The sequence below is a fragment of the Equus caballus genome, chromosome 7, assembly GCF_041296265.1.
Source record: "Equus caballus isolate H_3958 breed thoroughbred chromosome 7, TB-T2T, whole genome shotgun sequence".
In the NCBI taxonomy this organism is placed as follows: Eukaryota; Metazoa; Chordata; class Mammalia; order Perissodactyla; family Equidae; genus Equus; species Equus caballus.
The window spans coordinates 42,563,832-42,590,746 of record NC_091690.1 but is presented as its reverse complement, the minus strand read 5'-3'; the positions used below and the strand labels follow the sequence as shown (position 1 = coordinate 42,590,746).

Here is a 26,915-nt window from a genome sequence, read left to right as displayed (position 1 = left end):
CTAGATACATTATTCTATTCTTTTCATTTTGAAGACAAAGATACTAGGAGATACCAGAGAGACTAATGAGTGGGTCAAGGTCACAATAACAATTAGTGGTAGAGACAGGATTACAATCTAGGTTTCTGAGACCTTGAGAAGAGTCTCAGGGTTAGGCTGCAGCTACTTTTGAGAGCAGCTAAACATTTGCTTAGGGTCCCTTAGGATATTTTGAACTTCCTTCAGTTTCCTGGTGAAGGCTCTAGATGGGAAGAGCAGCTATCTGAGCCCCCAATTCTGAACCCACAACATAATCCCTTTTTCATTTCCAATTTACTGTCTTTCCTCTTAGGCAGTCCACTGTGGGTGACTTGAAATAATCAGGAAATATCTTTTACAAGAAATGGCACTTTCACTTTTCACTCTATACCTCTTATTGTTTAGATTCTTTTCTTTTCTTTTCTTTTTTTAATTTTTTTAAAGATTGGCACCTGAGCTAATAACTGTTGCCGATCTTCTTTTTTTTTTTTACTTTTTTTCCCCAAATCCCCGCAGTACGTAGTTGTACATTTCAGTTGTGGGTCCTTCTAGCTGTGGCATGTTGTTTGGATTATTTTTTACGATTCAAATCACTTGTGTAAACGAAGTAGACAAAAAAATAAAATGTCCTTGTTGAGAATTTTGCTCCTCTATCTTTCATGTTTTTTGGGTGGACAAGCTCTTTCTCCTCCCACGTGTAAGAATAAGACTAAGAAATGCTTGTGGCATTGTTTGAATGAATGTCTGGAGGGCCCAGGTCGTTTTTAAAAATGACAGATTTATTTATACAAATGTGTTCTTTTGATTTATAAAATCTCTTTCTGCTTCAGCATTGCTCAAGACTGGGTGACCACCCGCAAGTCCTCCCCCTGCCCTGAAAAATCTCTATCTATGATCTGGGTAACTTCCCCCTTGTGTCTTCCTCAGGCTCCACTGGCTATATCTGATCCTTTCCTCCCAGCCCCTCATCTCTCTACTTGTGAGCTATGGCCACCACAGGTAGATACTTCCCGACCTCTCTTTTCCATCTCCACTCTGACCATGGAGATTACAGGAGGTCATTGTCACATCATCATTGGCCAGCCAATCAGGTGGGCGCTTCCCTTCAATGAACCCCTTGCTCCAGAGGAGTTCTCAGGCAGCTTCAATGGAAGGAGGGAGCCAAGAAGGAGGCCTGGCATAAGTCCAAAGATGATCATTACAACATGGATTGTGTACATTTTTTCCCGGAAAGGTGTAGGGTTCCCCTTCCCACCAAAAATCAGTTCGGTAAGTGGAGTTGGTGGTAGACAGGTGGAGTTGTTTCTCATGTATCTTCTCCCTTCGGAGCCCCCTGCTGCACTTCCAGAGAGATCTTACAACATATAACTTTGGACAAGAATGGAGGAGGGGGCTGAGTCTCTAGGTGTCCTGAGGGCACCAATTTACCAATTTGTTGCAGGATGTTGAAGTTGTGGAAAGTGAGGCTGTGTCTGTAGTACAGCACTGGTTGAAAAAAGTGAGTACGATTCCTCTATGACTCAGGGTACCCAAAATTCTAGAGAGCTGCCCTCTAAGGGGCAGGGATCTGGACTCCCCTCTCCCTAGAGCCGGGAAACTCAATCAAGTTCATCGCCAAACACCCTGCCTAGAGCTGTGTCTAACTCACCAAATGGCCTAGGAGATGCTGGGGCTTGTGTCCTTGTAAAAGATGTGTTGGAATACGCTAGCCTGGTCCTGTTTCTCGAGCATACTGGAGGCAGAGTTTCAGACCCGTTGCCCCCAGCTGCAGAATGTCTCAGGAATACCTTGGGATAGGGCCAGGGACGTAGTGAGTTCCTTGGAATTCCACGGGAGGGTAGCCATAAATGAGCTGATTGCAGCACCTGTGAGGTACAGAGTGTATTTGTGGACACTCGGCATGTGTGTTGTGGTGAAGAGGAAGGAAAAAGAGGGAAAACTGGAGATCAGATACAGAGTGCCACTTTCAGAGGGAAGTTACTCACATTTCAGACTGAAGAAGAGGCTTCCCAGGACATAAAGGAGAAGATGTCCACCAACGGCCCTCCCACCCATGGCCAAGATGTACATGTGACCAGAGATGTGGTAACTGAGAGTCTGAGACAAACCATTCTGGACCTGTGCGGGGAGTGGGGGGAGGTGGGAGGTCATACTGCAACGGGTCTTGGGCAAGTGGGCAGAACTTGTCCAGGAGGGGCTCCATCCTGGCCAGGGGGTCCTTGCTCGCAGTACTCATGCAGACCCTACTTGGATTTCGTAGGTCAAGCACCATCTCTCAAAGTCTAATTTGTTAGCAAACCAGAGTCAAGAGGTCCTGGAGGAAAGAACAAGAATCCAGTTCATAAGATGGAGGTAAGCATCTCATTTTTCCTGAGCCAAAGTGTGGGGAGGGAAGGGCAGAGAAGGCACAAGCGCCCTCTTCAGGATTCCTGGACAAGACAGACCCCAGCTGTTCTTCTCTAGAGATGTAACTTCTTTGGCTGAGGAATTCTTCAGCCTTACTTTGGGGTCTTAAGGGAATATTTTTGCTATCTTGAAAGCCCAGCTCATTGCTAAATTTTAAAATGACATGAGGGGTTGGAAAACTGGGCTTGCTCACCATTTCTTCAGTGCTTCTGAATAAATTTCAGACTTCTGTTATTTTTGCACTTGATTTCTTAGAAGTGGCTGCACTTTAAAGAGCTAAAGGAAAATAAGCTCTCAAAATGCAAAAGCCAAAGCCCTCATCTGCCACTGAGGTGTGTGGAGGTTTCTCAGCGCCCGAGGGTGGAATTCTGTGCTCCACACTAGGGGGCTTTGAAAGCCCCTCTCTGTGTCTGCTGGAGCACAGACCATCCCCCTCCACCTTTCCTGGTTCTAAAGATGCTACGACTCAAGGTGGAGGGCGCTGGGTTTGGAACTGGGCTCACTCTTTCTGGCAGAGCTTCCCTATTTCCTTTCAGGGACTTGTGCTCACTCGGGGTCTCTTTTCCAAGTAGAAGAATTGTGGGATTAAACTGGGCCTTTGCGAAACTGTGAGGGAGCCCCCTCTAATCTCTGTCTTCTTCCTGTCCGTGTTGCCATCGCCAGCTTTGCTCTCTTCTATCAAAGAGGATATATTTCTCAAGAAATGTATTTGTGCTTCAGGATATCCAGTTTTCACGTGGGCATTAGCATTTTAAGAGAGGATTCAAAGGCTCAGTGATTACACAGCAGGGAGGGATAATTCATGGAGGGATTTGAGACCTCCCTGGGAAAGATTTTTGGGCTGGGGAAACCTTCCAAGGTCCCTGAAGTCATAAACGTTGGTGACTGTAATCCAACCACCGCCCTCCACAAGGGGGCTGGTCCGTCCCGAAGTGGCTGCACTATGGAACTCGAGATGTCGCGGTTCCTTGGTTTAGATAATGTGAACATCATCTTCCGACTTTCTTTCCCGCCCCTCCTGCTTTTTTCTCCTCAAATCCCCCCAGTACATAGTTGTATATTCTAGGTGTAGGTCCTTCTAGTTGTGGCATGTGGGACGCTGCCTCAACATGGCCTAATGAGCCTTGCCATGTCCCCGCCCAGGATCATTACCCTGGGCCACCGAAGGGAAGCACGCGGACTTAACCACTCAGCCACGGGCCGGCCCCCAACTTTCTTTAAACCTTAGCTGTGCAGCATAACTAGGTTAAAGCTTTAGAGCCAAGCTACAGGAATCACCATCAATCGTCTATAAATAAATTTTCCACTCTGGATTTTCTACGGAGGTTTTTTTTTTAAAGATTTTATTTTTTTCCTTTTTCCCCCAAAGCCCCCCATACATAGTTGTATCTTCTTAGTTGTGGGTCCTTCTAGTTGTGCATGTGGGACACCACCTCAGAGTGGCTCGATGAGCAGTGCCATGTCCGCGCCCAGGATTCGAACCAATGAAACACTGGGCCGCCTGCAGCGGAGCATGAACTTTACCACTCGGCCACAGGGCTGGCCCCTCTATGGAGATTTTAAGCCAATAAACTCTGCCTGGTTCCCCCTACAATCCATTGGTTTTGGTACCCTCCTGTTAGTTTCAGTAGGTATAGTCTGTAGTCAGGGAATACATGTCCCTTTATTAAGCATCAATGAGTACTCATTTATTTGGTAGATGTGTGCTGACCATCTGATGTTTGCTAGGCCCTCTGGAAGATAGAGAAAAGGATAAGATGGAGTCCCCAGTTTCAAAGGGATAAAAGTTAACTAGGTGGATAAGGTGTGTGAATATTAGAGAAGTCATGAGGAATACCTGTGAGAGCACAGCATGGGAGACCCAGGGCACACGCATTCTAGGCGTTGCCACCCAGGGTACTCAGAAGAGCTTTCTAGGAGGACATTTGCTTGGACTGACCTATGAACTGGGCTCTGGCTAGAAAAATGGGAGCCAGGAATGGGGCCCCCCACAGATTGCAAGAGCCTTGGCCACTTGGTCAGTCCCATCTGGCTTCCAGGGCCCAGTGCTGTGGCCTCCCGCCCCCTTTCCACCTAGGGCTGGGGTAATCTCTCCCTCTTGTGGAATGCTTCCATGCTCTCTTAGCTCTCTCTTTGGGCACTAACCCAGCCTCGCCTTGGGTGGGTGGTATTTGTGAGCACATTTGTCTTGTTAGAGGCAGCATCAATACTGTCTCCACATTGAAAGCCCGAAGCCCCTAGAAGAAGGTGTTATCCAGAGAAGGCAGTTTCAACAGACACAGACACAGGGCATTCAGTGGACAGGCTGGTTTTGCTAGAGTGGAGGGTCTGTGGGAGGAGAAGGGAGTACAGAGTTGGGAAGGACGCGAAGCGGACCATAGAGAGGAAGGCAAATCCAGTATCGTGAAATAAAACAGAAACAGCAGCAGCCATGAGGTATCTGTAGCTTCTTTGTGACAGAGTTTTCTGGCAGTATTTCTAAATCCTAGTGAATATGGCACAATGTTGATCGTAAAGAGCTGATAACGAGGTTGGAGAGGCATTCAGAAGGGGCGAATTCCACATCTTACAGGTCCACTGACTGCTGTGTAACTCTAGTAAGGGTGCTTAACCTCTCTGTTTCCTTGACTCTCCTTAGGACCATTTGCTACCTGCTCAAGATTATCGGGTGGCTCAGGGGTACTTGGTTAGTGAAAAGAATGCTTTGTGCTCCTAATACAAGAAGGGTGAAGGAGCAGCTCACAAGTCAAGGCGACGGAGTCAGAACTATTGTTCATATGATTGCAGCTCTAGCAGTTTCACAATGCCTAGTAAGAAAGAGACTCAGGAATCCCAGTGTTTGAATGGTGTTTTGCAGCCATACCCGTATCTTCCAAGTGCCAAGTGAGGTGAGAGACGATGTTCTGCGAGAGCGAATAGAGCAGGTGAGACAAAGGTAAGCGTTTCGGGACAAGTTGTTTCATCTTCCTGACGGGAGGTAGCGGGGTGAGGCGGCTGCTGGCTCTTTTCTGTGGGTCTCCCTTAGCTCCAGCCCAAGCCTGGGGCCTTTCTGGGCTGAGACCCTCTTGGCTGGACCCTGCTCGTAGGCCCAGATGGGGCGAAGGCCCAGGCACGGGCCCTCTGCCTGGCCCAGCTCCGAGCATGGTCTGGGGAGGTCTGCCCCTGCAGCCTCCCTGCGGCTCCATCCCTGTCCTCTGTCCCCCGAAGCATAAGCCGTCTTACGGACGAAGCATCTCAGGAGCTTCGCAACAGAACTTCCTACTCTGACTGCTGAGAGCAACAGGCAGGAGAGCAGCAGGTGAGGGGCCGGGCAGAGAAGATGGTGTCCTCGGCTGGGAAGTGTTGTGCTGGGGTGAGGGCTCCATGAAAAGGTTTAGCCTTTCCCTCTTGGTGAGGGGCTCCACTGGGCCATTGGGGGTGGGGGAAAGGCAGCTGCCTTAGGCCCCTGCGAGGCTTCTCTTAAATTTCTTGAAGGACTCAAGGTCAAGTTCAGAGTGGCCTCTCTGACTGTTTCAACTGTAGTGTCATAGACCAGTGCTTCTCAGTCGTCTCAGGCCTTAAGGTCACGTGGGGATCCTGTGTGAGCAGGCTGTGGTGGGGCCTGCATTCTGCCTTTCTCATGCTCCCCAGCATGGCCACTGCTGGTCAGCTGACCCCACTTTGAACCACAAGATTACCAGCACTGGAGTCAGGGGCCAGGGGGCATAGGTTTTGGCCCTGTCACAAATTAGGGCCATAACTCTGAGTCACAGAGCCTCTTGGTCTGCACTTGTTACCAGTGGTCATAACAGTGGCTGTTCACGTGACTCTGGAAGGTGGCAGGCCAACAATAGATGCTGCAGCCACAGGAGCTGTCCATTCAGGACATGGTTACTGTACCCCCGCCAGGGGCGCAGGACCAACTTGGCTGTCGTGGGGGTGCTGATGGAGTGACTTACACACAGCTCACTCCCAGCATGCTTAAAGGAGGGCCATGGAGATGTATATAGGCATTTATCAAACACTTATTATACGCCAGCTTCTGCACAGGCACTGTGTCAAGGTTTCTCATCTGATCCAAAACAACCTTAAGAGGAGGGCATCGTTCATGCCCAGTATACAGACGGCAGAGGTTAAGCCAAGCCTTGGGAGCAGATTCTGGGTTCCAGTCCAGCTCCATCATGGGCAAGTTACTTTATGCCTCTGTACCTCAGTTTCCTCAGACTTCAGAACGTGGTGCTGAGGGCGATGGTGTTCAGCACATGGTACGTGTCATGTCAAGGGCTTGCTGATATGAACAGAGATGAGGAATCTGAGGTGCTTGCAGGGCCTTCTGAAGTTGGGAGAAGCAGAGCAGGGCTTTACTCCGGGCTCTGTCTGACACACTGCTGCCCTTTCCTCCCCTGGGTTTTCTGCTCTCTGCACCCAGCTCTATGGATGTCCAGCAGGCTTAGTCACCGTCAACCCTGCCTCTTAGCTGTCCTACATTTCTGTGACATGCCCCTTGGGCATTCCTCTGCTTTCCAGGTTGATGTCCTTTGGAGTCAAGGAGCAGCCTGTGTCAGAAGAATGTCCATCCCCCTTGACCTGCGAGCGACACCTGGGCAGAGAGAATCCAGTGGGTGAGCCCTTCCTTGTGACAGTGGCAGCACTGGAATCTTTTTGCTGAATTGCTAATAAAGAGCCATGCTATTTAACCACCATCCTGGCCTCTGGTGTGAGTGCTCTGCCATTCATGCATTCATTAGACCACCAGACCGATGCCATTCACAGATCCATCAGACTCAGCACCTCAGGGGCGGCCTCTGGGACACAGCATGCAGGCCCGTGGGGAGACCACACCAGGCCACCAGAGCGCTGTGTGATGTGGGCTATGCCCAGTGATCCTGGAATGCTGGGGGTGGCACAGGGGGCAGGGGAGGGGACTTCCTGAGGGAAGCATGGCTTGTGTGCTTCACTCAAGTATTTATCTTCATTTATTCCTTCTCTGGTGCTCTTGCTTTCTTTATGTCGATCCAATTTTCTGACCTGTATCTTTTAACCTCTCTGCAGGACTTATTTCTTGCAAGGTAGGACTACTGGTGACAATTTCCTTTGATTTTTGTTTGTCTGAGAAAGTATTTTGACTTCACTTCTGAAAGACAGTTTTGAAGGATGCAGAATTCTAGGTCTTTTTGTTCATTTTCTTTCAACACTTTGAATATTTCATTCCACTCTCTTCGAAGCTTGCATGGTTTCTGAACCCTCTCTGGGTAAGGCTTTTCTCCTCCGCTTTCAGGAGTTTTTTCTTTGTCTTTGATTTTCTGCAGTTTGAATATGATACGCCTAAGTGTGGATTTGCTGGTATTTACCCTCTTTGGTGTCTGAGCTTCCTGGATATGTTGTTTTGGGTCTGTCATTACTTTTAGAAAATTCTCAACTATTACTTCAAATAGTTTTTCTTTTTTTCTTCTTCTTCTCGTGTTCCCATTACTCTTATGTTACACCTTCTGTATTTGTCCCACAGTTCTTGGATATTCTATTCCATTTTTTTCATTCTTTTTTTTCTTTGCTTTTCAGTTTGAGAAAGTTTTGACATTTCTTAAAACTCACTGATTCTCTCCTTGGCTGTGACTAGCCTACAGATGAGCCTGTCAAAGGCCTTCTTCATTTCTGTCACAGCGTTTATTATTTCTGGCATTTTCTTTTGATTTTTCTATGGGTTCCCGTCTCCCTGCTTACCTTTCCCATCCGTTCTTGCATATTGTCCACTTTTTCCATTAGAGCCTTTAGCCTATTTATCACAGCTGTTTTAGATTCCCAGTCTGATAATTCCAGCATCTCTGCATGTCTGAGTCTGGTTCTCATGCTTGCTCCATCGCCGCAGACTGCATTTTTACCTTTCATCGTACTTGCAAGTTCTGCTGAGAGCTGGCTGTGGTGTCGGAGGTAAAGGAGCCGCGGCAGACAGGCCTTCTCTGCGAGGGCGCCTATTTCCCCATCAGGAGCTGGGCTGTGTTTACTCCTTCCAGCAGCTGTGGTTTCAGAGGCTGAAATCTCCTTTAGCGGCCTTTTTTCTGTCCACCCTGTCGTCTTTGGGCCTCCCTAGTGAGCTCTCCTTAAATAGGGCCTGAGGCCTGCAGTGCTTGCTGCTGGCAGCCCCTGTCGTTGCACGGAGCCCTGCTGATGGGGTGGAGTGTGAGCGGAGGGGGGAGCGTCCTGTAACCCTCTGATAGGTCTCAGTTTCTTCATGACCTGTGCTCCTGGCCTGTGACCTTCACAGTGCTTCTCGGCTTCCCCGCCTCCCGCAGGAAGCAGGAGGGGCCACAGCGGCACATTTTCCTCCCCCAGCTAGGTGGGTTCTGACAAAATCATCTTCCTCGAGAGCAGGTCCTTGTTAAGGAGAACAAAATGCTCTGGACAGACTTTAAAATGGCTCTTTCCCCCTCCCCTTGCTGGAAGGAGGGGGAGATTTTTCTCTGATCTTCACAGGATCACCCTGTGAGAACCTGGTGGGGATCCAGGAGGTAACACTCAGAAAGCGAGGGCTCGTCTGCGACTGGGCCTCCTGGACGGGCTGACTTTCAAGCTCGTCCACACTGAGCTACCAGCAGCCCCTCCCTTACAGGAGCTCAATCTCCTGCCCTGGTGTCCACGGAGAGTCAGCTCGGGGAGCTGTGGTGCTCTGTATGCACCTGCCTGTCTGTCTCTCCAGTTTCTGGGCCAGCGGTTTGCCCTGTCACCTCCGTTCTCTGAGGGATGTAAGAAGAGTCATTGGTTTTTGGCTTTTCTCACTGTGAGGATGGGAGTGACCACTTCCCAGCCCGTTGCACAGGAGACTGCGAACTGGAGGGCTCCTGCAAGTACTTACTGAGTGTCCATTAGAGTCACGGAGACACTCACGGAGCGCTTCCCACAGCGGGGCCCCATCCAAGCTCTTGTTCCAAGCAGATGCCATTATCATCAGAGGGGAGGCAGCAGGGCACCAGGGGCTAAGCACCTTGACAGGGCCACTCTGCTGACAGAGGCGTGTCACAACCCAGCCTCGCTGCTGGCTCCCAAGCCTCTTTTCCCAACCACGCTGTTACAGTACACGTGGGCCCAGGGCAATAACCCACCCTCTCCTTGTCCTGGTGAAACTTTCATTTTGACGGGGGAGACAAGTTTTAAACAAGCTATTTATTAGTCACAATTTTCATAACTACTAAAAAAGGAGTACTACACATAATGAGAAATTGCTTTAATCAGAGAGGAAAACTGAGATTTATTTTTGACTATTTTTAATCATCGCCCCCATTTTACAGATGAAGAACTGGAAGTTCAGAGAGGTTAAGTAGCTTTCCTGATGTCACACAGCCATTAAATTTGAGTCCAGACAGTCTCATGTCAGAACCAATGCCCTTGTCACTCCACTGTAGTGCAAAGCTGGGGTGAAGGGTCATTTTGATGGTGGTGGTGAGCCTTGGCCAGCCAAGTGCTGTAAGAGAAAGGGGGAGGCTAGAGGTAGGACAGGGCCTCAGGCACGTGGCCCCCATTCCTAGTGGTCAGGAACGCTTGCACTTTCCCTCTCCATCACCTCTCCCTCCCAGCCTCCCTTTGCCTGCTTGCTCCAGAGGAGAAGAGCATGAGGAGGAGTTAAGCTGGCCAGGGCAGTGAGGGCCTCTCAGATGAGGAGAGCAGCAGGGCGTGACAGAGGGAATGCCAACAGGCCCATCTGGCTGGACTGGAGCAGGAGGAAGAGGGGCCATGGAGGAGGCTGTTGAGAGGGGGTCAGGGCCAGGCCAGGTGGCGTGCAGACCTTGTTAAGGACCCCAGCCTGGCCTTCTCCTAGCAGAGACGGGAAGCGCAGGAATGCTGGAAGCAGGAAGTGATCATACATGTGCTGACAGACTGTGGGATGGGATGGGAGCACGGAGCCAAGGAGGGATCCCCTGGGGAGGTGAAGGGAGGTGAGAAGGGGAGAAGAAAGTTCCCGTGGGCACAGCTGGCCACGGGGCTTCCGTTTGCTCAACTAGGGAGGTTGTTCAGTTTGGGTCATGATTTGGATCCCTGTCGGTCATCACAGTGGTGACATCAAGCAGGTGGACAGACCGGACACGGCTGGCAGGTGCGAGTAGGGTGGAGAAATGGCACACGTGAGAGAGCCTGGTGCAAGGAAGAGCTGGGCCATTTTGGGGGAAAGCTGCAGTCCGCATCTCCGTGGGAGGAGAGAGGTACAGAAGAGGTAGCGGGCCTTCCTCAGCAGTCCTGGAGGCACCTTTGCCCTCCCAGCCCCTCACTCAAGCTCTTGGGAAGGCAAAGAGCAGCTCAGTGAGCCGAGCTCCCAGCTGCAGGAGCTCCTGTTCACAGTCCAGCAAAGGGACAAAGCCCTCTTGCTACCGGAACTGAGCGGCTGTTTTGCCAGGAACCACCAGATGGCGCCATTTCCACGCAAAAACAGATTTCCTGAAGGCGAGCTAGTCTCCTGTGAGTCACGTCCTCTGGGTGGCGGGATTTAGATTTTAGCAGCATTTGGGAAGACTAAACAGATGGAAGACCTCTGAGTATCTAATTTAATGATGAATACAGTTCACACCCATGTACATGAACTACACAGGGGCTATTTATTAAAATAAAACTTATTGATCACTTACACCCAGCACCGTGCTAGAGCATGGTCAATATCCCGTCACATCCTCAGGGAGTCAGAGTGGTGGAGGGCTGACATGCAAACAAATGATGCAATGTTTTGGGAAAAGAAACCAAAAGTGGACAAACGGTAGAGCAGAGGAGGGAGAGATTTTCGTCGCTTGGGGGAAAAAAGTTTCTGCTGACTTCCCAGCAGAGGTGACGTTTAAGCAGAAGCTTGGCCAGGCTCTGGCAAAGAAGGAGGGGTCTTCCAGGCAAAGGGAAGACCCATTTGGGAAGGCATGGACGACGTTTAGGGAACCGGGCCTGGCCCTGGATGTCTGGAAGGCAGGGTATGATGGGGGGAATGGCAGGAGAGGAGGTTGAGAGGCACACAGGTATGGATCCTACAGGTGGGTGCAAAACAACCCACGAAAGCTGAGGGGAGGACCCAGAGGAAGGGAGGAGCCCAGTGTGCACTGCTGGCCAGGCAAGGCTTCCCGGGGGAGGGGAGACATGCATACGCTTCCAGTTCAGGCACCTGGAAAAGAGGGGCCCGTCACACTCAGAAGGGAAAGGAGCCTACAGTTGGGGGCTGTGCCCTGGGAGGCGATGGCTGAGGAGCTCACAAGTCCCGTTCGCTCTCTCACACACAAACATCCGGGGTCCGGGGAGAGAGGGAGCCACATTAGTATTAGAGTCGCAGCTCTTTCAAACCTAGGGTGGAAATGAAATCATTAAGTGGCTCAAATGGAGTTTTGTTCTGTGCATGATTAACCCCAGGAGGGGAGTTTGGGAACAAATATGCCTGCTTTACCTGTATTACAGGGGGACTGAGCCACGGTAAATTAAAAGAAAATCACTGGCAAATTTGGGACCAGTCAGCTGTGACCAAGCCATTTGTGTAGTTAAATGGAGCTGAAAGAGCTAATAAAGGCTTTGCGGTCATGGATCCTTCCCGAGGAGAGGGGGAGCTGGGGGCGGGGAGCTGGTCCGGGCTGAAGCACGTGGAAGCCTCACCTGGGACTTCTCCGTGGTTATGGTGATGGCATGGGGGGCGCTGGCCTGCTGTCATCCAGGTGTGTGTCATTTCCTAACAGGACCTTGTTAACTCTAGACAGAGACAGCGAACCAGGGCCAGCCTCAGCCCTCTGGTGTCTCAAATAAGACAGACTCTGTCTAGACAAAGACCAGCCTTGGAGACAGAATCGGCGCCTCCCGAGTCTGTCACCGCAGAGTGAGGTGCGAGTGGGGGCTCAAGATCAAAGCTCTCTAATGAAGGGCACCAAATGTTGTAGGGACTCCCCGGATGAAGACCCAGCCAGTGCCTTGGGGTGTCCACCCCCAGAGGAGAATGTTAGGCACCAGCCAAATGCAGCATCTGAAAATGCGACAGGCTGCCCTCAGAGGGCCGAGGGTGCTGGGCGCAGGGCGAGGCGGGGAGAGGACGCGCGGCGGGCGCGCTGCCCGGGCGGGCGAAGGGGCGGCCGGGGAGGAGGAGCGAGGGCAGCGGGGGCCTGTGCTCCAAAGCCGCGGGCACGGTCTTCGGGCTCTGGGACTCGGCGCCAGAGCGGCAGAGGCTGCAGCGCAGGGAGGGCGCGCGATCAGGAGGACACGGCGCCCGCAGCCGCGCCAGGACCCTCTCGCGGGCGGGACTTACCGGCGGGCGCCGACGGCGCAGCCGGGACCGGCTCTGCTTTGTGCCCTCACCTCCCCAAGGGCTCTGACGCCCGGCCTAGTTTATTTAGTTTGTGCCCATGGGGCCGCCACCCCCACCCACGACGAGCTGCTGCTCCCCAAGGCCGGGGGAGGGCCGGGGCGGACGGGAGACCCCGCGGAGCCACTAGACGCGGTGTTCAACGGGCTTTCCGAGTACTTGGAGGCTCCGCCGCGAGGCTCGAAATTCACTTTCCATCTTGAGGGGAAAACAAAGGCAGAAGAAGGCAGCAGCTGCCCGGGAGAGTTCGGGAAACCTCGCTCCCGGCCGGCAGAGCCGGGATGCAGGCGCGCCGATGGCCCAGGGGACGCGCCGGCCTCCCCGCGCTCCGCCCCGGTCCCCTCCCCGCCCAGTCCACCACCCTCCGCCCCTCCCCCCCCCCCCCCCCCCCCCGCCGGCTGCCGTCCCGCTGTGGGACATAGGCGGTTCTTTCCAGGAGAGTGGAGCCCAAGGCCTGGGCCGGAAGATGCCAGCCCGCGGGCTCGGTAGGGGTGGGGTGGGGTGGGGAGCCCGGCCTTCGAGGGGAAGCCCGCAGGGGCAGGGGCGGGATGGAACAGCCCGGGTGACTGTCTGTCCCCCTCGGCCCCGCCCGGGGCGCCCTCCCCCTGCACTGCCGGTCCCGGCTCAGGAGACCCTGGGGGAGAAGGTGCTGGCGGTCTCAGCCTCCGGCCTCCTGCTGTCGTCGCCTGGCGCTCCCCTGGGGCCTGAGGCAGCCTCCGCCCTTTCGGGGCCCGGCGTTTGGGGCATTCCACGACGCGTCTCTTTGAGGGTGGGCCTGCAGGGCCCGCCAGTGAAGGCGGAATGGGCGCTGCGAGGCAGGGTCCGTACATGAGAGGCGGTGCAGGGAGGCCAGCAGCCACAGCAGTGCCTGCCTTCTAAGCGGGATGCGTGGAATGCTCGTGAGAAACTACAGGGGGCATGTTTTTGGTAAAGAGGGTGCATTTACCGGAAATGTGTGTGCACCCGTGTGCTTTTTCTGAGAGGCAATATAGCATAACTGCTAAGACCAAAGCTTCTCGCGTTAGACTGCTTGTGCTGGAATTCTGGCTCTACCATTTAGGGGCTGTGTGATGTTGCGCAAGTTGCTTAACTTCTCTGTGCCTCAATTTCCTAGAGTCTTTGGGAAGATCAAGGGAGATGACCCCTGTAAAGTGCTCAGCACAGGCCTAGCACTTGGTAAACTCCCACCGATCAAAGCGTGGACCGTGATGGTGATTACACCCGGGAAGAGGCACCCGTGGAACCCCTTTCTGACTGGGACGGATGGCTGGCTGTTACTCTTCTTCACATATTTCTTAAAATACTCTCACCAGCCCTTTGCAGTGGACGTTGGTGATCTGGTTGCTTCATGAAGGAATGCTCCGTCACTGCCCTCTGGGAGCTGATGCTGGAAGGTGAAAGATGCTGGGTGCATACAAAGATTCTGGGGGACCACAGACAAACATTCAGTGAAATTAAAACTACCAGGTGTGTATGGAGGGGGTGTGTTGTCAGAGCTGTGCTTAGTCCCTCTGCGAGGTGGGTGAAGTTTTCCTGGAAGAACCAGAGTCCCAGTTTTGCGGACTCTGCAGACATGCTTCCCCGGGCCTAGCTGGACCCCAGGACTCCCCTTACACCCTGGGGAGGGGGGCTTCTCTGGTTCTGCGTGCCAGCTCAGGAAAGCCACTGCTTCCTCTGGCCTCAAGCTTCCTTGGGGTCTGGGAAGAGAGGCCCTGAACATGGCCGGGACCAGAGGCAGTGGCATGGCATCTTGTGGCCAGCAGATGACACTGTTCATCCATTGTTGCCAGCACTGGTCCCCGGATGGTGCCCCTCCACCTCTTCAACCCCAAGCTGCTGATTTCTCAGATGTTTCCACCAGGTGCGCTGCACACAACACCAGCATGCTCTGTTAGCATCCGCACTTAGCTCTTGTGTGTGTCATCCCGTGGGGCAAGTTCTTCTGTCCACTCAGGGGTCCTTGGTTTGGGAGTCATAAGGGGACATAGGTCTTAGTTTTGGGGGAGGAGGTGCCTTGCTCTCTCTGGCTGCAGGCAGAGGCTAAGGAGTGAAGTCCCCGTGCCACTCCACAAAGTGATAGGCCCTGCCTGCACACCACTCGGGGCTTCTAGGATGCCCTGTAATGAGGGGTGGAGTGGGGACACGCAGGGTGTGTGCAGACACAGGAAGGGGCACCACTGTAAATCAGCCCTGGGCTTCTGAGCCCCTTTTAGGGACCTCAGTCTTGTGTCCACTTCGTGCGGAGCTAGGAGTGAAGCAGTGCATCTCCAGCTTTGGGCATCAGAAGCCCACTGAAGTGTGAGGGTACTCACTAAAGATGGAGATTATTGAGCACCACTCTGATTTATTTTGGTGGGTAGGCTTGGGATGGAGCCCAGGAGCCTGCATTTTTATCAGACCCATCCAGGTGATTTTGAGACAGCTGTCCTCAGGCACGCACTGAGATGCACAGGGATAAAAACTGCTGCCTGTTCTTGTAGAAGAGAACTTGGGAGACTCCAAGGTCCGAGCCATGAGGAGAGGATTCTGCTCGCTTCAGCCTCTCCCTTCCTCTGGCCTCTACGGTCATCTTTTGCCAGTTACCCCTGTGACCACCTCTGGGTGTCCTGCTCTGCTTTGGTCCGAGAGAGTTAACAAAAGGGAGAGAAGCAGAGAGAGCAATAAGCCCTGGAGGACAGTTGGCTTTACCCTGGAATCTCACTCACTTTGAGCCTGTTACACACCCCTCCCCTCTCCTGGCTCCCTCACCTTCAATCCCACTCATTTAGGGCCTCTTAGGTTTCTAGCTGATTCTGAGTTCTTCCTAAAGGGGGTTGGTTCTGCTTCCTGCAGGGGAGAGGCCCACCTGTCAGCACAGGGCTGGGCTTTCCCTGGGCCTTACATGGACAGTGTCAGCATTTCACATTGCAGAAACACACTCATATGTGTGTGTGTGTGTGTGTGTGTGTGTGTGCGTGCGTGCACTGCACTATGCTCGGTCTCCTATGGTCAGCATCAAATAACGCCTTGTGAAGTAAAAGAAGTAAAAAGGGTGGTTTTTTGAGTTTGCACCATTTTGGCTCTCTTTACTAGGACCCTTGCCCGACTTTCGGGGAAGCCGTGTGGGGAAACGGAAGGAGGAACGAGGTGGACGCAGCAGCACTGTGTCTTTCACTGCTCTGCCTTCACCAGCTGTGTGCCCATAGCTGAGCCACTTAACTTCTCTAGACTTGGCTTTCTGCACCTGTAAGATGGCAGTGTCCTCCTCTCGTGGTGGTGTGATGGCAGATGAGACGCTGTGTGTAAACCCCACAGCGCCGCGCCTGGGTGGAGCTGGTGTCCGTCGGGGTTGTCGGCCCCACTCTCTTCCCTGCACTCCCTTCCTCCAAGTTCAGAAGGGCAAGCCTTTGGGCAAGTCCTTCAGTAAGTCTAGGCCCCAGCTCCCCTCTGGAAAATGGGACTGTTGAAGCAGCCCCACCCGGAATTGCTCCTGGCCAAATTGTTGGGGTTGGGGAGGATGTTGTGATTTGATATTTCGTTCCCTCCTGCTTTGGGGGCATGGCCGAGACCTCGATATCTGACTGTTTTGTGCTCGGTCCAGCCCTCCGAGACCTGCCTGTTCTCTTACTCCTTGTGGGATTTGTGCAGCAGAACCTAGTCGGCCTGGCCGTGGGAGCCACCCAGAAGGCACTCAGTGGTTGTGTTGAGAGAATTCAACCCTGGATTGACTATGTGGCCTTGGGGTCACGGGTAAAATGGAAATTACAATATCTACATGGCAGGGACAGAGCAAATGCATGTGTAGCTTCTAACAGCGTCCTGCACACTTCCTGCCCCAATAGATGTGCTGTGATTAGTACAGCTCAGAGCAATGGTAGATTTTCCTTGCCTCTTACTCTCAGGGGGACTTCTTCTTCAGAAAAGCTGTGTTTGAATCTCAGCATCAACCACCCTGCGCTTTGGAGGAGTGGGGAGAAGGCTCAGAGAAGTATGTTGTCAATGGTCAAGCTTATGTTCCCGAAGGGCAGAAACGCATCATTTTTATTTCCACAACGGGAGAGAAGAAAGCTACAGTGAGGGTCACGGTTGCCTTCCTGCCCCCAAATCTGAGACCCTCCCACTTTCAGCCCCGTGAGCCCAAAGAGTTTGTATCAGGAAGTTTGGTTTGGATGACTAATATAACCCCCTCCTCCATAATCAGTTAGGGGGCCGGTGTGTATGTCAGTAATTCTCATCATAGTGTCTATGCATTTCTGTGCGTCCAAGAGTTATTTTAGATGATGAGACGGGACTGCCAGAGTTCATCTGCATGCAAACCATCCCATATAGGTGAGGCCCCTGCTTTGCTGACGCATCTGTGGAGCTCACCTGGTGGCTTATTTCTCTCTCCTGCAGCTCTGCCTGGATCTTCTGTTCTTCAGGCTGGAATGCCTTCCTTGCCCCCTTTCTCTGTTTTGAGCATTCTACTCACCCTTCAAGACCCAGCTCAAACGCAGCATCCCTGTGAAATATTTCCTCTTTTCTCCTTGCTCCTAACTTGCCAACAAGGGTCAAGTTCATTTCCACATCTCACTGTCTATATCTCTGTTTAGCTTAATTTCTTTTTACATTATATTTTTAAATAGTTTTTTCTTTTTCATTTACGGGCCTGTCAGACTTGCTAGATTGTAAGATGCTTTAGGGTAAGATCTGGGTCTTGTACATCTTTAGTGGGTGCTCAGTAGAGGCTGAGTTGATTCATTGTAGCCTAAACCACCCCATTGAAATGCAAACTAATTTTCCAGGTTATGTTCTCACTCCCAGGCTAACATAACCACCCCCATCACTAATACTTACATCTTCCATGGCTCACCACTCCCACCCTCAATCAATGTCCACACTTTGTTGTAAAAACTGTGTTTCTTTCCCTGGATGGAGTTCTCTCCTGGGTGCATGAGGCCCCCTGAGATGAACCCTGGCTGCAGAAAGCATCTTTCCAAAGATCACTCGGTTCCTATAGTGATTAACAGCCTCAGGGCGATCCTTTGAGATTGCTATTTATGCTTATTACTGAACACAAAAGGCCTTTCAAGGGAACACAAAGACAGAGAAAGGACAAGCATAAAGCAGCTTTCATAGACTTCCTCCCCTTGTGAGTCTCTCCTCTCTCTCTCTCTCTCTCTCTCTCTCTCCACAAATCACCTTTGGCACACAGTCTCCATCAGGATGCATGCTCCATTGCTAGGAGTAAACTCTTACCCACCCTTCCTGATGGGGGTACAAACAGAACCATTACAGGTGAATCTCCCACACATACAGTGGTGTTTGGCAAAAGGGCAGAAGAATTCCTCCACGGAAGGGTCCTCGGTTAGGGGGTCTTGTGCATTTTGGTCACTGGATCCTGATCCTTGAGTATGAGCCCAACGTCTCTCCTGTTTTCTGAACCATAGGTCACCCCTAAGTGCTGCTGGGATGTGAGTAGCTGTAGGAGAAATGGCTTCCCTGGTCACTGCAGGATGTCTTTGGCCATAGGACTCCTCTTTATATCATGGTCACCCTGAATTGTATTTATTCAGAATTTAAGTTTTACTGTGGTAGAAAGAACATCGAACTTGAAGTCCCAGCTCTGTTACTTTTTAGGTGTGTAATCAAGTGCAAGTGGCTTAGTCTCTCTGAGATTTCATTAAAAAATTAAAAAAAAAAAATCCACACACGTATGAACTAATGATTTCTGCTCTGCCTCTCCTACAGGGTGATTGGAAGATGATGTGAAATCAAGACTCAATGTGTGCTCCGTGAACTGTAAAGTACAATATAAGTGCATTCCATGAGGGCAAGGATGGTGTAATCTTGTTCACAGCTGCCTCTCAGCAACCAGCCCAGTGCCTGGCACATGGCAGGTGTTCATAAATGAATGAGTGAAGGCCATTGGGAAGGGTCTGAGCTGGACATGAGGTTATGTGAACATGATGAGTGATGACAGAATGGAGACTCAGAGTCATTTTTTTTCAGGAGATGCTGAGGACAGCTGGGTGAGGGATAGCTTGGCTGTAGCAAACAGTTGTTGTGAGTCACGTAAATCAATAAAATAAACCGTCTCATATTTCATTTGTGCCAGTGTGGACTGGCATTACAAAGAATACACAGAAAACCAGATAAACAGTAGAAGGGTAATGCCAGAAGAAGAATGGGGCCCCAAGGTGAGTGGAATCAGAAAGCTTTCTGCAGCAAGTAACAGAACACAAGACTAACAATGGCTGACCAATCAAGCCATATGGTCGTCCCAGCCTCTAGGACTAGGCTAGCTGCCTCGAACTGACGGCAGGGCTGGACTCTTCTGTCTTTCTTCCTGCCCTTCAGCATGCCCGCTGTGCTTTTTCATGCATACAGACAGCCCATGGTTGCAAGATGGTGGCCACAGCACCAAGCACCACATTCATGTGCAACAGTGTCCTAAGTAGAGGGGCAGCAGGAGGTGGCAAATGATCTTCTTGGGGTGGCTTTGTCTTTTTATCTGGGAAGAAGTATTTCCCGTAAGGCTTCGGCAGGATCCCCTTACATCTCAAGGGCCAGTGGTGATAAAGAGAAATTCAGCTTTCTGTGATTGGCTCAGAGCAGTGATGATTCATCCTTGGGACCGGGTACATTGCTGTCCCAACAAAAATGGGATTCTGTTACAAGAAAGAAGGGAGGAAATGGCTGCTGGACCAGCGGCAAATAACTGTTACAAGGTTTGGGAAGAAAAAAGTGCATATGGTGTGGCTGTGCCGCACCGTGCAGAGCGGGGATGGCGCTAGGAGAGGCATCTTCTCGCCCTACCATTTGGATGCTCTTCATCTGACTGTGGCAAAGGGAGAATGAGGGGCACTGGGACAGGAACGCTGGCTAAGGAGAGAGGTCAATGGGCTGTAGCGCCACTTGTGGTAGAGACTTGGTTTGTGACTTTGTTCTGAGCCTTTTGTAAACAAGTTTTTTAATTTTTAAAGCATTATTATATTTGTTGAACCTAACTCACAAAGTTAATGTTAATGATGATGATGGTGATGATGATGATGATGGTGACAATTGTAGTAATAGTAACGGAGAACATCTACTGAACATTTCCTATGAATGTTATATCACTTCTTCTCTAAACAGCCTTATTACGTTGGTGCTCCCTGTGTCTCCACTTTACAAGTGATGAAACAGACCAGAGAGGTTAAGGAACTGGCACAAGATCATATAGGTTATAAATGGAGGGAACTGAGAGTTTAGCTTGGGTTGTTAGCTCCTAACCTGTGCATTTAACCATTAAACATCCTGCCTCTAAGTAGTTGAGATTATTGTGAGGATGAAATGTAATAACAGTAAGGATTCCTGCTGCCGTGTGTTCAGCACATTTTGTTTGCCAGGCACTCTTCTAGGCTCTGAAGTTATAGTATTGGGTAATAGAAAGTCCCAGCTCTTATTCTAGTGAGGGCAAGGAGTAGACAATGAGCAAATTGATAGATACATAGACAGATATAGATAGATAGATAGGTAGGTAGATGGATAGAAGGTCCAGTGGTGCCATGGGCTTTGAAGGAAAGGAAAGCAGAGAGAGGAGAGAGAGAATGACTGGAAATTGCTCTTTTAGGTAATGTGCTCACAGGTGGCCTTGCTGCAGAGGTGAGATTCGAGGACAGACTGAGTGAAGTGAGGGAAGGAGCCATGGATGTCTGGGGAAGAGGGTTCCAGGCAGAGGAAACAGTAGGTGCTACAGTCCTCAGGCACAAGTAGGCTTGACCTGTCCAAGAAACAGGTTTGGTGGCTGGAGCAGAGTGAGCAAGAAGGAGAGATGGGGTAGGAAATTGCAGCGTGGACTGAGAGATGTTAAGCAACGTGGGCAAGGCAAGGCAGCTCGTGTGGAGAGTGAGGGCGAATGGCCCAGGAGGGGGCGGTGAGGATGTCCTGGGTCAGGTGAGGTGGGCCTTAGGCTGTGGTTGCGACTCTGGTCTGCCTTTTTCCTAAGGTAAAAGTTTAACGCAGCAGCAGAATGACATGATCAGCTTTGCATCTTAAAAGATCTCTTGGTGTTTCTGTGATCCAGTTTTCTCATCTCTTCAATGAAGACAGCAATAGCTATGCTGCCAACTTCGTAAGATATTGTCAAGATCAAATGAAATGTTTGGTAAGGGCTGCTTGGAGCTGTGATGCACAATACAAATGCAGGCTGCTCTTACAATAACGCCGCTCTCTCCTGATGGTTGAGTGGATTGCATTTCTCCAGGCTAGCGGCCGTATCACAGTCTCAGAACTTGAAGAACACTTTTCTCGTAGCTTATTTCACTTCATCTTCATACCCCATCCAGAGTGGTTGAAATTATTATTCCCATTTAACAGAAAAGGAAACTGAGGGTCAGAGATGTTGGTATACACAGCTAGTAAGTGCTGAAGGCAGGCTTTCAACCAATACCTTCTTATTCTAAATTTGGTTCCCAAAAAAGAGGATATTAGGAATTTGTGGAGGTGGGATACAGAGAGGTGGAGTGGGGAGGTCAAGGTATAGATTTAAAATTTGATTGTCTGTGGGCAGAAATGGTCTTACTTAGAGTAACAACTGTTATGGTCACACACAGTCCCTGGAAAACAATGCATCATTATAGACAGTACAGATTAATATGCAATAAAAATTGCTGAAAATACTCTAGGCAGATGCTAGCTATAACACAGAAAGCTTAGGAAAATAAGGCAAAGTCATAATATACCAGCTGATGGCAATTAAACACAGATGATAAAAGAACAACATAGTTCAGCTAAGATCCGACAGCCTAGCTCTAACCATGACAGTGGCCACTGAGAAAGATCTCCGTACACGGTGGGGAAGGGTGTGGGTGGTCGTGCTTCCACCCATCAGGAAACAACCCCCCATCCCCAGCCCCATTGGGAAAAGGTCTTAGGAAGCCAGGGGAGCTGGGAGGAAGTGGCAAATGGTCTCAGGGAATTTCACCCTGAAACCGCAGTGGTCCAACGCTTTAACGAGTTGCTGGTAGTCTTTGAAAATTGAAGTCTGCAGGGGTTTTGCTTTGGTTTTGGAAGTGTCGGACAGCTGGGAAGTTTGGCAAGTGTCTGACATGTGGTGGGCAGCCTAGCAAAGAACATCTCCATGGAGGTCACCTAAGGGAGCCCTCGGCCTCCAAGGAAGACTGCTCTGCTAGAGCCAGATGTGCACCTAGCCCGTTCTCAGAGATTGCAGAGAAAGAGGTCCTGTAGCCTTGCCTCTTTCTTCCTCATCCAAATGTTCTCTGCTGAAATGGAGACTCAGTTATTCCTCTTGTTCGTTCTTCATCTCCTGTCCTGGCTTCAGTCATTCTCAGAAAAGCTCATTGATGCTGAGTTTCCACACTTGTGGGAAACAGAAGTGAGAGCAGAGTCTGAGTGAAGAGGAAGAGAAAGAGAGAAAGGAGAGGGACCCAGCAGCGGGGCTGTTCCTGTAGCGTTTCAGGGCCCACAGAGATGGGGGAGGCAACCCTGGCATGTTTTTATCAGCATTACCTTGCAATATTCCCAGCCTGCTTTGTCTTTGCTTTGCATTTTATCAATACCACCAGTGGATCCTGCTGTCCCTTTCTGTGGGTTTATTAATATTGCCCTCTGATCTATGGGTTGCTGCCACACTTTATATTCCAGCCCCATCCCAGCTTCTCCAAACTCAGACACCATATTTAATTAGATTTTCTTCCTGGCTCAGGCAAACAGAAATTGAACTCCCAGTATATCTCTATTGCTCTGGAGCCCGTGTCTGACGGAAGTAGACAGCTCTCTTTCTCTCTCTGGCTTTCTTCACCTCATCCCCTCTGTTCCTACCTCTGACATTAATATTCCAACACAAGCCCATTTCTAAGTTCAGTCTTTGGCCCCAAACTCTGAAATTTACCCTCACCTCACCCAGTGCCCTTCAAATGAACCATGTGCCAAAGGTTCTGCTGCAGTAACTTTTTGATCTTTCTCCAGACTTTGAGTGGACCTGAGTGCTGACAAGCAGAGTAGAGAGTGGAGGAGATGGAGGGGCAGAGAGCTGTCTCAATCTATATGCAGAGGTGGGGGGTTCTGCCTGAAAACAAGGAGACAAATTAAATGTCCTTTCAAGATGATGACACCACCCTTGGAAGAGTCTTAGGGAAAATCTACTTTTCTGTGTTATCATCTTTCCATCTATAAAATGGGGAAGGAAATAGAATTTGTCTTTACTGAAGTTACAAAAAATGAAAACATCTAATCTCGCGTAATATCAACAGAATGTGAAAGGAGGGAGAGGGTTAAGAAGAGGCCCAAAGAACCAGGAAGGAGTTGGAGCTGAGCCAGCTTCCCTGTGCCCAGGAGAGTACAGCAAGTTTGCCCTCCAGCTATTTCTCACTCTCTTGAGAAATGCACTTAATGTATTTGAGACTCAGTTTCTTCATCAGTCAAATGGGAATAATGACAGTTGCCTTGTGCACATCTCATAGCTGTGATGCTCAAATGAAACTGTGTGTGAATGTGTTTCATGAGCTGTGATTCTCTTCATTAAGATCTCAGTTAAATCTTGATTTGTAATTGCTATTGGAAGAGAACAGGACATGGGTGATATAAAATAGAGGGTAATAAAATACCTTTTATTTGGCTTCAAAATGATTTTTATTATCTTTAGCCAGGAAATTTACCATTTAAATTAGTTTACCTTGTCCGAGCACTTAGGGGACTGATATCAGAAGGGATTTAAGTTGATATACACAAAAAAAAAAAAAGAAGGGAAGAAGGGAAGGAAAAAAAAGAGAAAAAAAAGGAAGAAAGAAAAAGAGCGAAGAAGGAAGGATGGAGGGCAGGAAGGAAGAAAGAAAGGGAGGGAGGGAGGAAGGGAGGAGGGAAGGAAGAAAGGAAGGAAGAAAAGGGCCAACAAGCAAACAGCAGAGAAGGTGGTTTGCCTGGATTTCTTGGGTAATGTTTGAAATGGCTTCATACCAAGATGTAAACATGTGGACATTTACTTCACGTCATAGTGACTTTTTAATAAGTTTAGGTGTGGAGAGCTGCTGAGCATTCCTCAGGGCATGGGGAGGGCTGGGGAGCTGGAGGGCAGAAGGACCTGCGTGCCGCCTCCAGGGCTGCAAGGGGAGAAAGGAGAAACTCACCTGCCTGGACTCAGAGGCTCATCTCTATCCCCACCCATGGGCATGGCATCCTCAGAGCAGCTCCTGGGTAGTTGTGGGAAAGCGGAGCTGCTCTTTATTTTGATGGCCATGGATAGTGTAGTGAGGGGCGGAGAAGACACAGCACCCAGCCTCACCAACTGACCAAATGAAGAGCACAGTGGACATGGCTTTGAGTTGGAGTGAAAGGTTTTGGAGTCAGATGGACATGGGTTGGATTCTGGCTGTGCCACATGTTAGCATTGTGACCTCTGGTGAGTTATAAATCTCTCAGCCTCGGTTTTGTTACTTGCATCTAAGGTAAATGATGCCTGTTTCATGGCATTGTTGTGAAGATTAAATGGAGTAATGCACTGAAGGTATATAGGAGAATGCCTGTCCCATGTCGTCCCTGGCCTCTGTATTTGTTGGTGTCTTTGCTCTTTCCATACCTGAGTACCCAGATCTGCTCTGAGGCGGGGCTCAGGATGGTAGGCTGGTACATGCTTCGATCAGATTTTCAGAGGAGCCACGTTTGCATTCTGACTCTGAGATCTGACTAACTGGGGAGCATGGTGGGAGTGGGGTCAAGAGAGGGTGAGGTATCTGAATGCCCAAGGCAAAAATGAAAGTCCTCAGAGATTTCCTTGAAGCAGGGGCTTCAAACTTTACTTGTATCAGCACACCCCTTAAAATCTCATTTTTTGAGAAAAAATCTTGGAAGCCCACAGATCCCTAACAGGCAAAGGTGAGACAGTTCCGTGGGGTGGAGGCCGCTCTCTGGAGCCCCAGCTGCTTAGCCTGTGAGGTGTAGCAGGAGAGCCCCTGACGTGGAGCACACCTTCTAGAGCAGACCTGCCTTCTGAGAGGAAGTCCCAGGACTTGTTAATGACAGCACTGAGTCTAGAACTAAATCGTCGACTAGGCATTATCTCATGACACCATGATGTCCCTTGGCAGAGGTGTTCTTGCTATTCCTTGCTTTATTTGGATTGCCGCATACATTAGGCAAGATTACATGAGCTGTTCCGGAATTTCAGTGGCTTAATACAATAGAACACAATACAATAGAAGTTTATTTCTTGCTCATGTCACATATTTCTGATCAGCAGATGGCGTCCCATCCCATGGTGATGCAGGAACTCAAGACCTTTCATCATGGGGTTCTTTGATTTCAGAAGGCTTGCCTCTTTAGATGGTGGAAGGGGAAAGAGAGTGAGGTTGGGACACAGATACTTCTTAGAAACTGTGGCCTGGAAAACCATGTTCACTCATGTTCCATTGATGATAGCTCATACACGTGGCCACGTTTAACCAGTACAGAGACTTGGAAATGTAGTCTAGCTGAGTGCCCAGGAAGAAGAGGAAAACAGGAGACTGGATGTTGGTGAACAGCTGAAAAACTCCACTACAGGTGGCCCTTCTGGTCACAAAATATCTGTTGGTGCTCAATTTGCTATGCGAAATACAATCCCACACTCTGGCCTCAAAGGATGCACAGTCTTCTTGATCAGGTTTTCCTGTAGTTTACCAAGGTATGGCTACCTATGAACTAGAAAGGCAAACTGCCCACTCCTGCCACCCTTTCCCCCAAGAGACAATGGGGGAGTGATGACAAGATCAGGGGAAAACCCACCCATTTGGACAGTGCCACCTGGCAGACACACAGCATCCTCAGAAGTGGTGAAATGTCACTGGGCAGGCAATGTGAAGATGCTTACCCTGGCGAAGAGGACGTTCATTCCTTGATTAGACCTTGCTTCTGATCTCTCAGAACAATGTCCTTGTCTGTTGTTCTCCAGAGCTCCTGCTCTGCCCTTTGTCCACCACCCCAACGGTCACATCTGAGGAGAGCACTGGAGAGAACATCCTCTTGGGAGCTGCACAGCTTTCGTAGCCTGCTGTCTGCTGCTGTGAGTTTTCCCCTCACAGGCTCTTTTAGGCCAGCTAATAGTTTCTTTGGTGTTCAAGTCTCTCAGAAACTTTGGTAGGTTTATGAACTATTTGCTTCCAGTCTTACAAATGCTGGTAACAGCACCCAAGATCTTTCCAAGATAGAGTTCTCAAGTGTGCTTAATGTTGTTTCTCTTCTTTGCGCCTCCCTCATGCCTTTGCCTTTCTCTCTCTCAGTTTAGCGACAGCTGTCAGAAGCCGGCTGAAACCATAGCCTTGGAAGGGGTATTGGTTTGCCAGGGCTGCCGTGACAAAGTACTACAAAGGACATTTAAACAAAGGACATTTATTGTCTCACGGTTTTGGAGGCTAGAAGCCCGAAATCAAGGTGTCAGCAGGGCTGTTCCTTCTGAGGGCTGTGAGGGAGGATCTCCTCCATGTTGCTCTCCTGGCTTCTGGTGTGTTGCTGGAAAGCTTTGGTGTTCCCTGGCTTCTGCTACATAACCCTGATCTCTTCTTTCATCTTCACATGCGTTCTTCCTGTGTGGGTGTCTCTGTGTGCAAATGTCCCCTTTTTATAAGGATGCCAGTCATGCTGGATAGGAGCCCACCCTACTCCAGCATGACCTCATCTTAACGAGTTTAATCTGAAATGACCCTACTTCTGAGAGAGATGCTGGGGTTAGGACTTCAACATAGGAATTTTAAGGGGACACAATTCAACCTGTGACAGAGGGCAGGCAGCCTCTGTAATTTGATCTTTGTTACAGGGCTGAGTCTCTGCTTAACTGAGAATTATCAATGGGCCTTTGGTACTGAAAGCCCCTTTCAACTTCATCTCCATTCTAGCCCTTCGTTGCCCCAAATTTCTGAGCCTCTTCAAATATTCTTCCTAGAAAAAAACCCAGCATATGCTAAAAGGAAGGGAAATTAGGGTACGTTGACTACCTACTGTGTGCCAGGCACTACTGCATGTCCTGTATCTCTTTTAGCTACAGAATTTTGGGATTCTGTGAAATTAGGATCTTCCATGCCTGGGCAAAGAGGACTTTGCCATGAGCTGCTTCTGAACCATGTGACCTTCCCTGACCTTTTCAGTTCTTGCTGCAGATGTCAGTTTCTCAGTGAGCCTTCCCTGAGCACCTGCTTAACATTGTGCTGCTCCAGCTTCTCCGATCTCCCTGTCTTGCTCTTTTCCCTGTGCACTTATGCCTGCCACCTTCTAACTGAGC

At 50.1% G+C, this 26,915-nt stretch overlaps 1 protein-coding gene across 2 annotated transcripts; it reads left to right on the top strand.

Moving 5' to 3' along the window:
- Positions 1 to 1,086: 1,086 nt before the first annotated feature.
- Positions 1,087 to 7,106, top strand: SPATA19 (spermatogenesis associated 19). 2 transcript variants are annotated; one of them, XM_003365295.5, is made up of 7 exons: positions 1,087 to 1,287; positions 1,460 to 1,516; positions 2,011 to 2,103; positions 2,279 to 2,370; positions 5,282 to 5,359; positions 5,632 to 5,722; positions 6,931 to 7,106. In XM_003365295.5, the coding sequence occupies exons 1-6, from the start codon at positions 1,210 to 1,212 to the stop codon at positions 5,696 to 5,698; spliced, it is 465 nt and encodes a 154-aa protein (XP_003365343.1). In that variant the 5' UTR covers positions 1,087 to 1,209; the 3' UTR covers positions 5,699 to 5,722; positions 6,931 to 7,106. The 2 variants fall into 2 exon arrangements, with proteins under 2 accessions (XP_003365343.1, XP_005611782.1); XM_005611725.4 differs by having other exon boundaries at positions 1,105 to 1,287; positions 5,282 to 5,348.
- The last annotated feature ends 19,809 nt before the right edge of the window (positions 7,107 to 26,915 follow it).

Coding starts and splice junctions, on each gene's coding strand:
- SPATA19 (XM_003365295.5), top strand. CDS start 1,210: ATGATCATTACAACATGGATTGTGTACATTTTTTCCCGGAAAGGTGTA. Junction 1,517..2,010: donor TACAGCACTGGTTGAAAAAA/GTGAGTACGATT, acceptor CTCACATTTCAG/ACTGAAGAAGAGGCTTCCCA. Junction 2,104..2,278: donor TACATGTGACCAGAGATGTG/GTAACTGAGAGT, acceptor TGGATTTCGTAG/GTCAAGCACCATCTCTCAAA.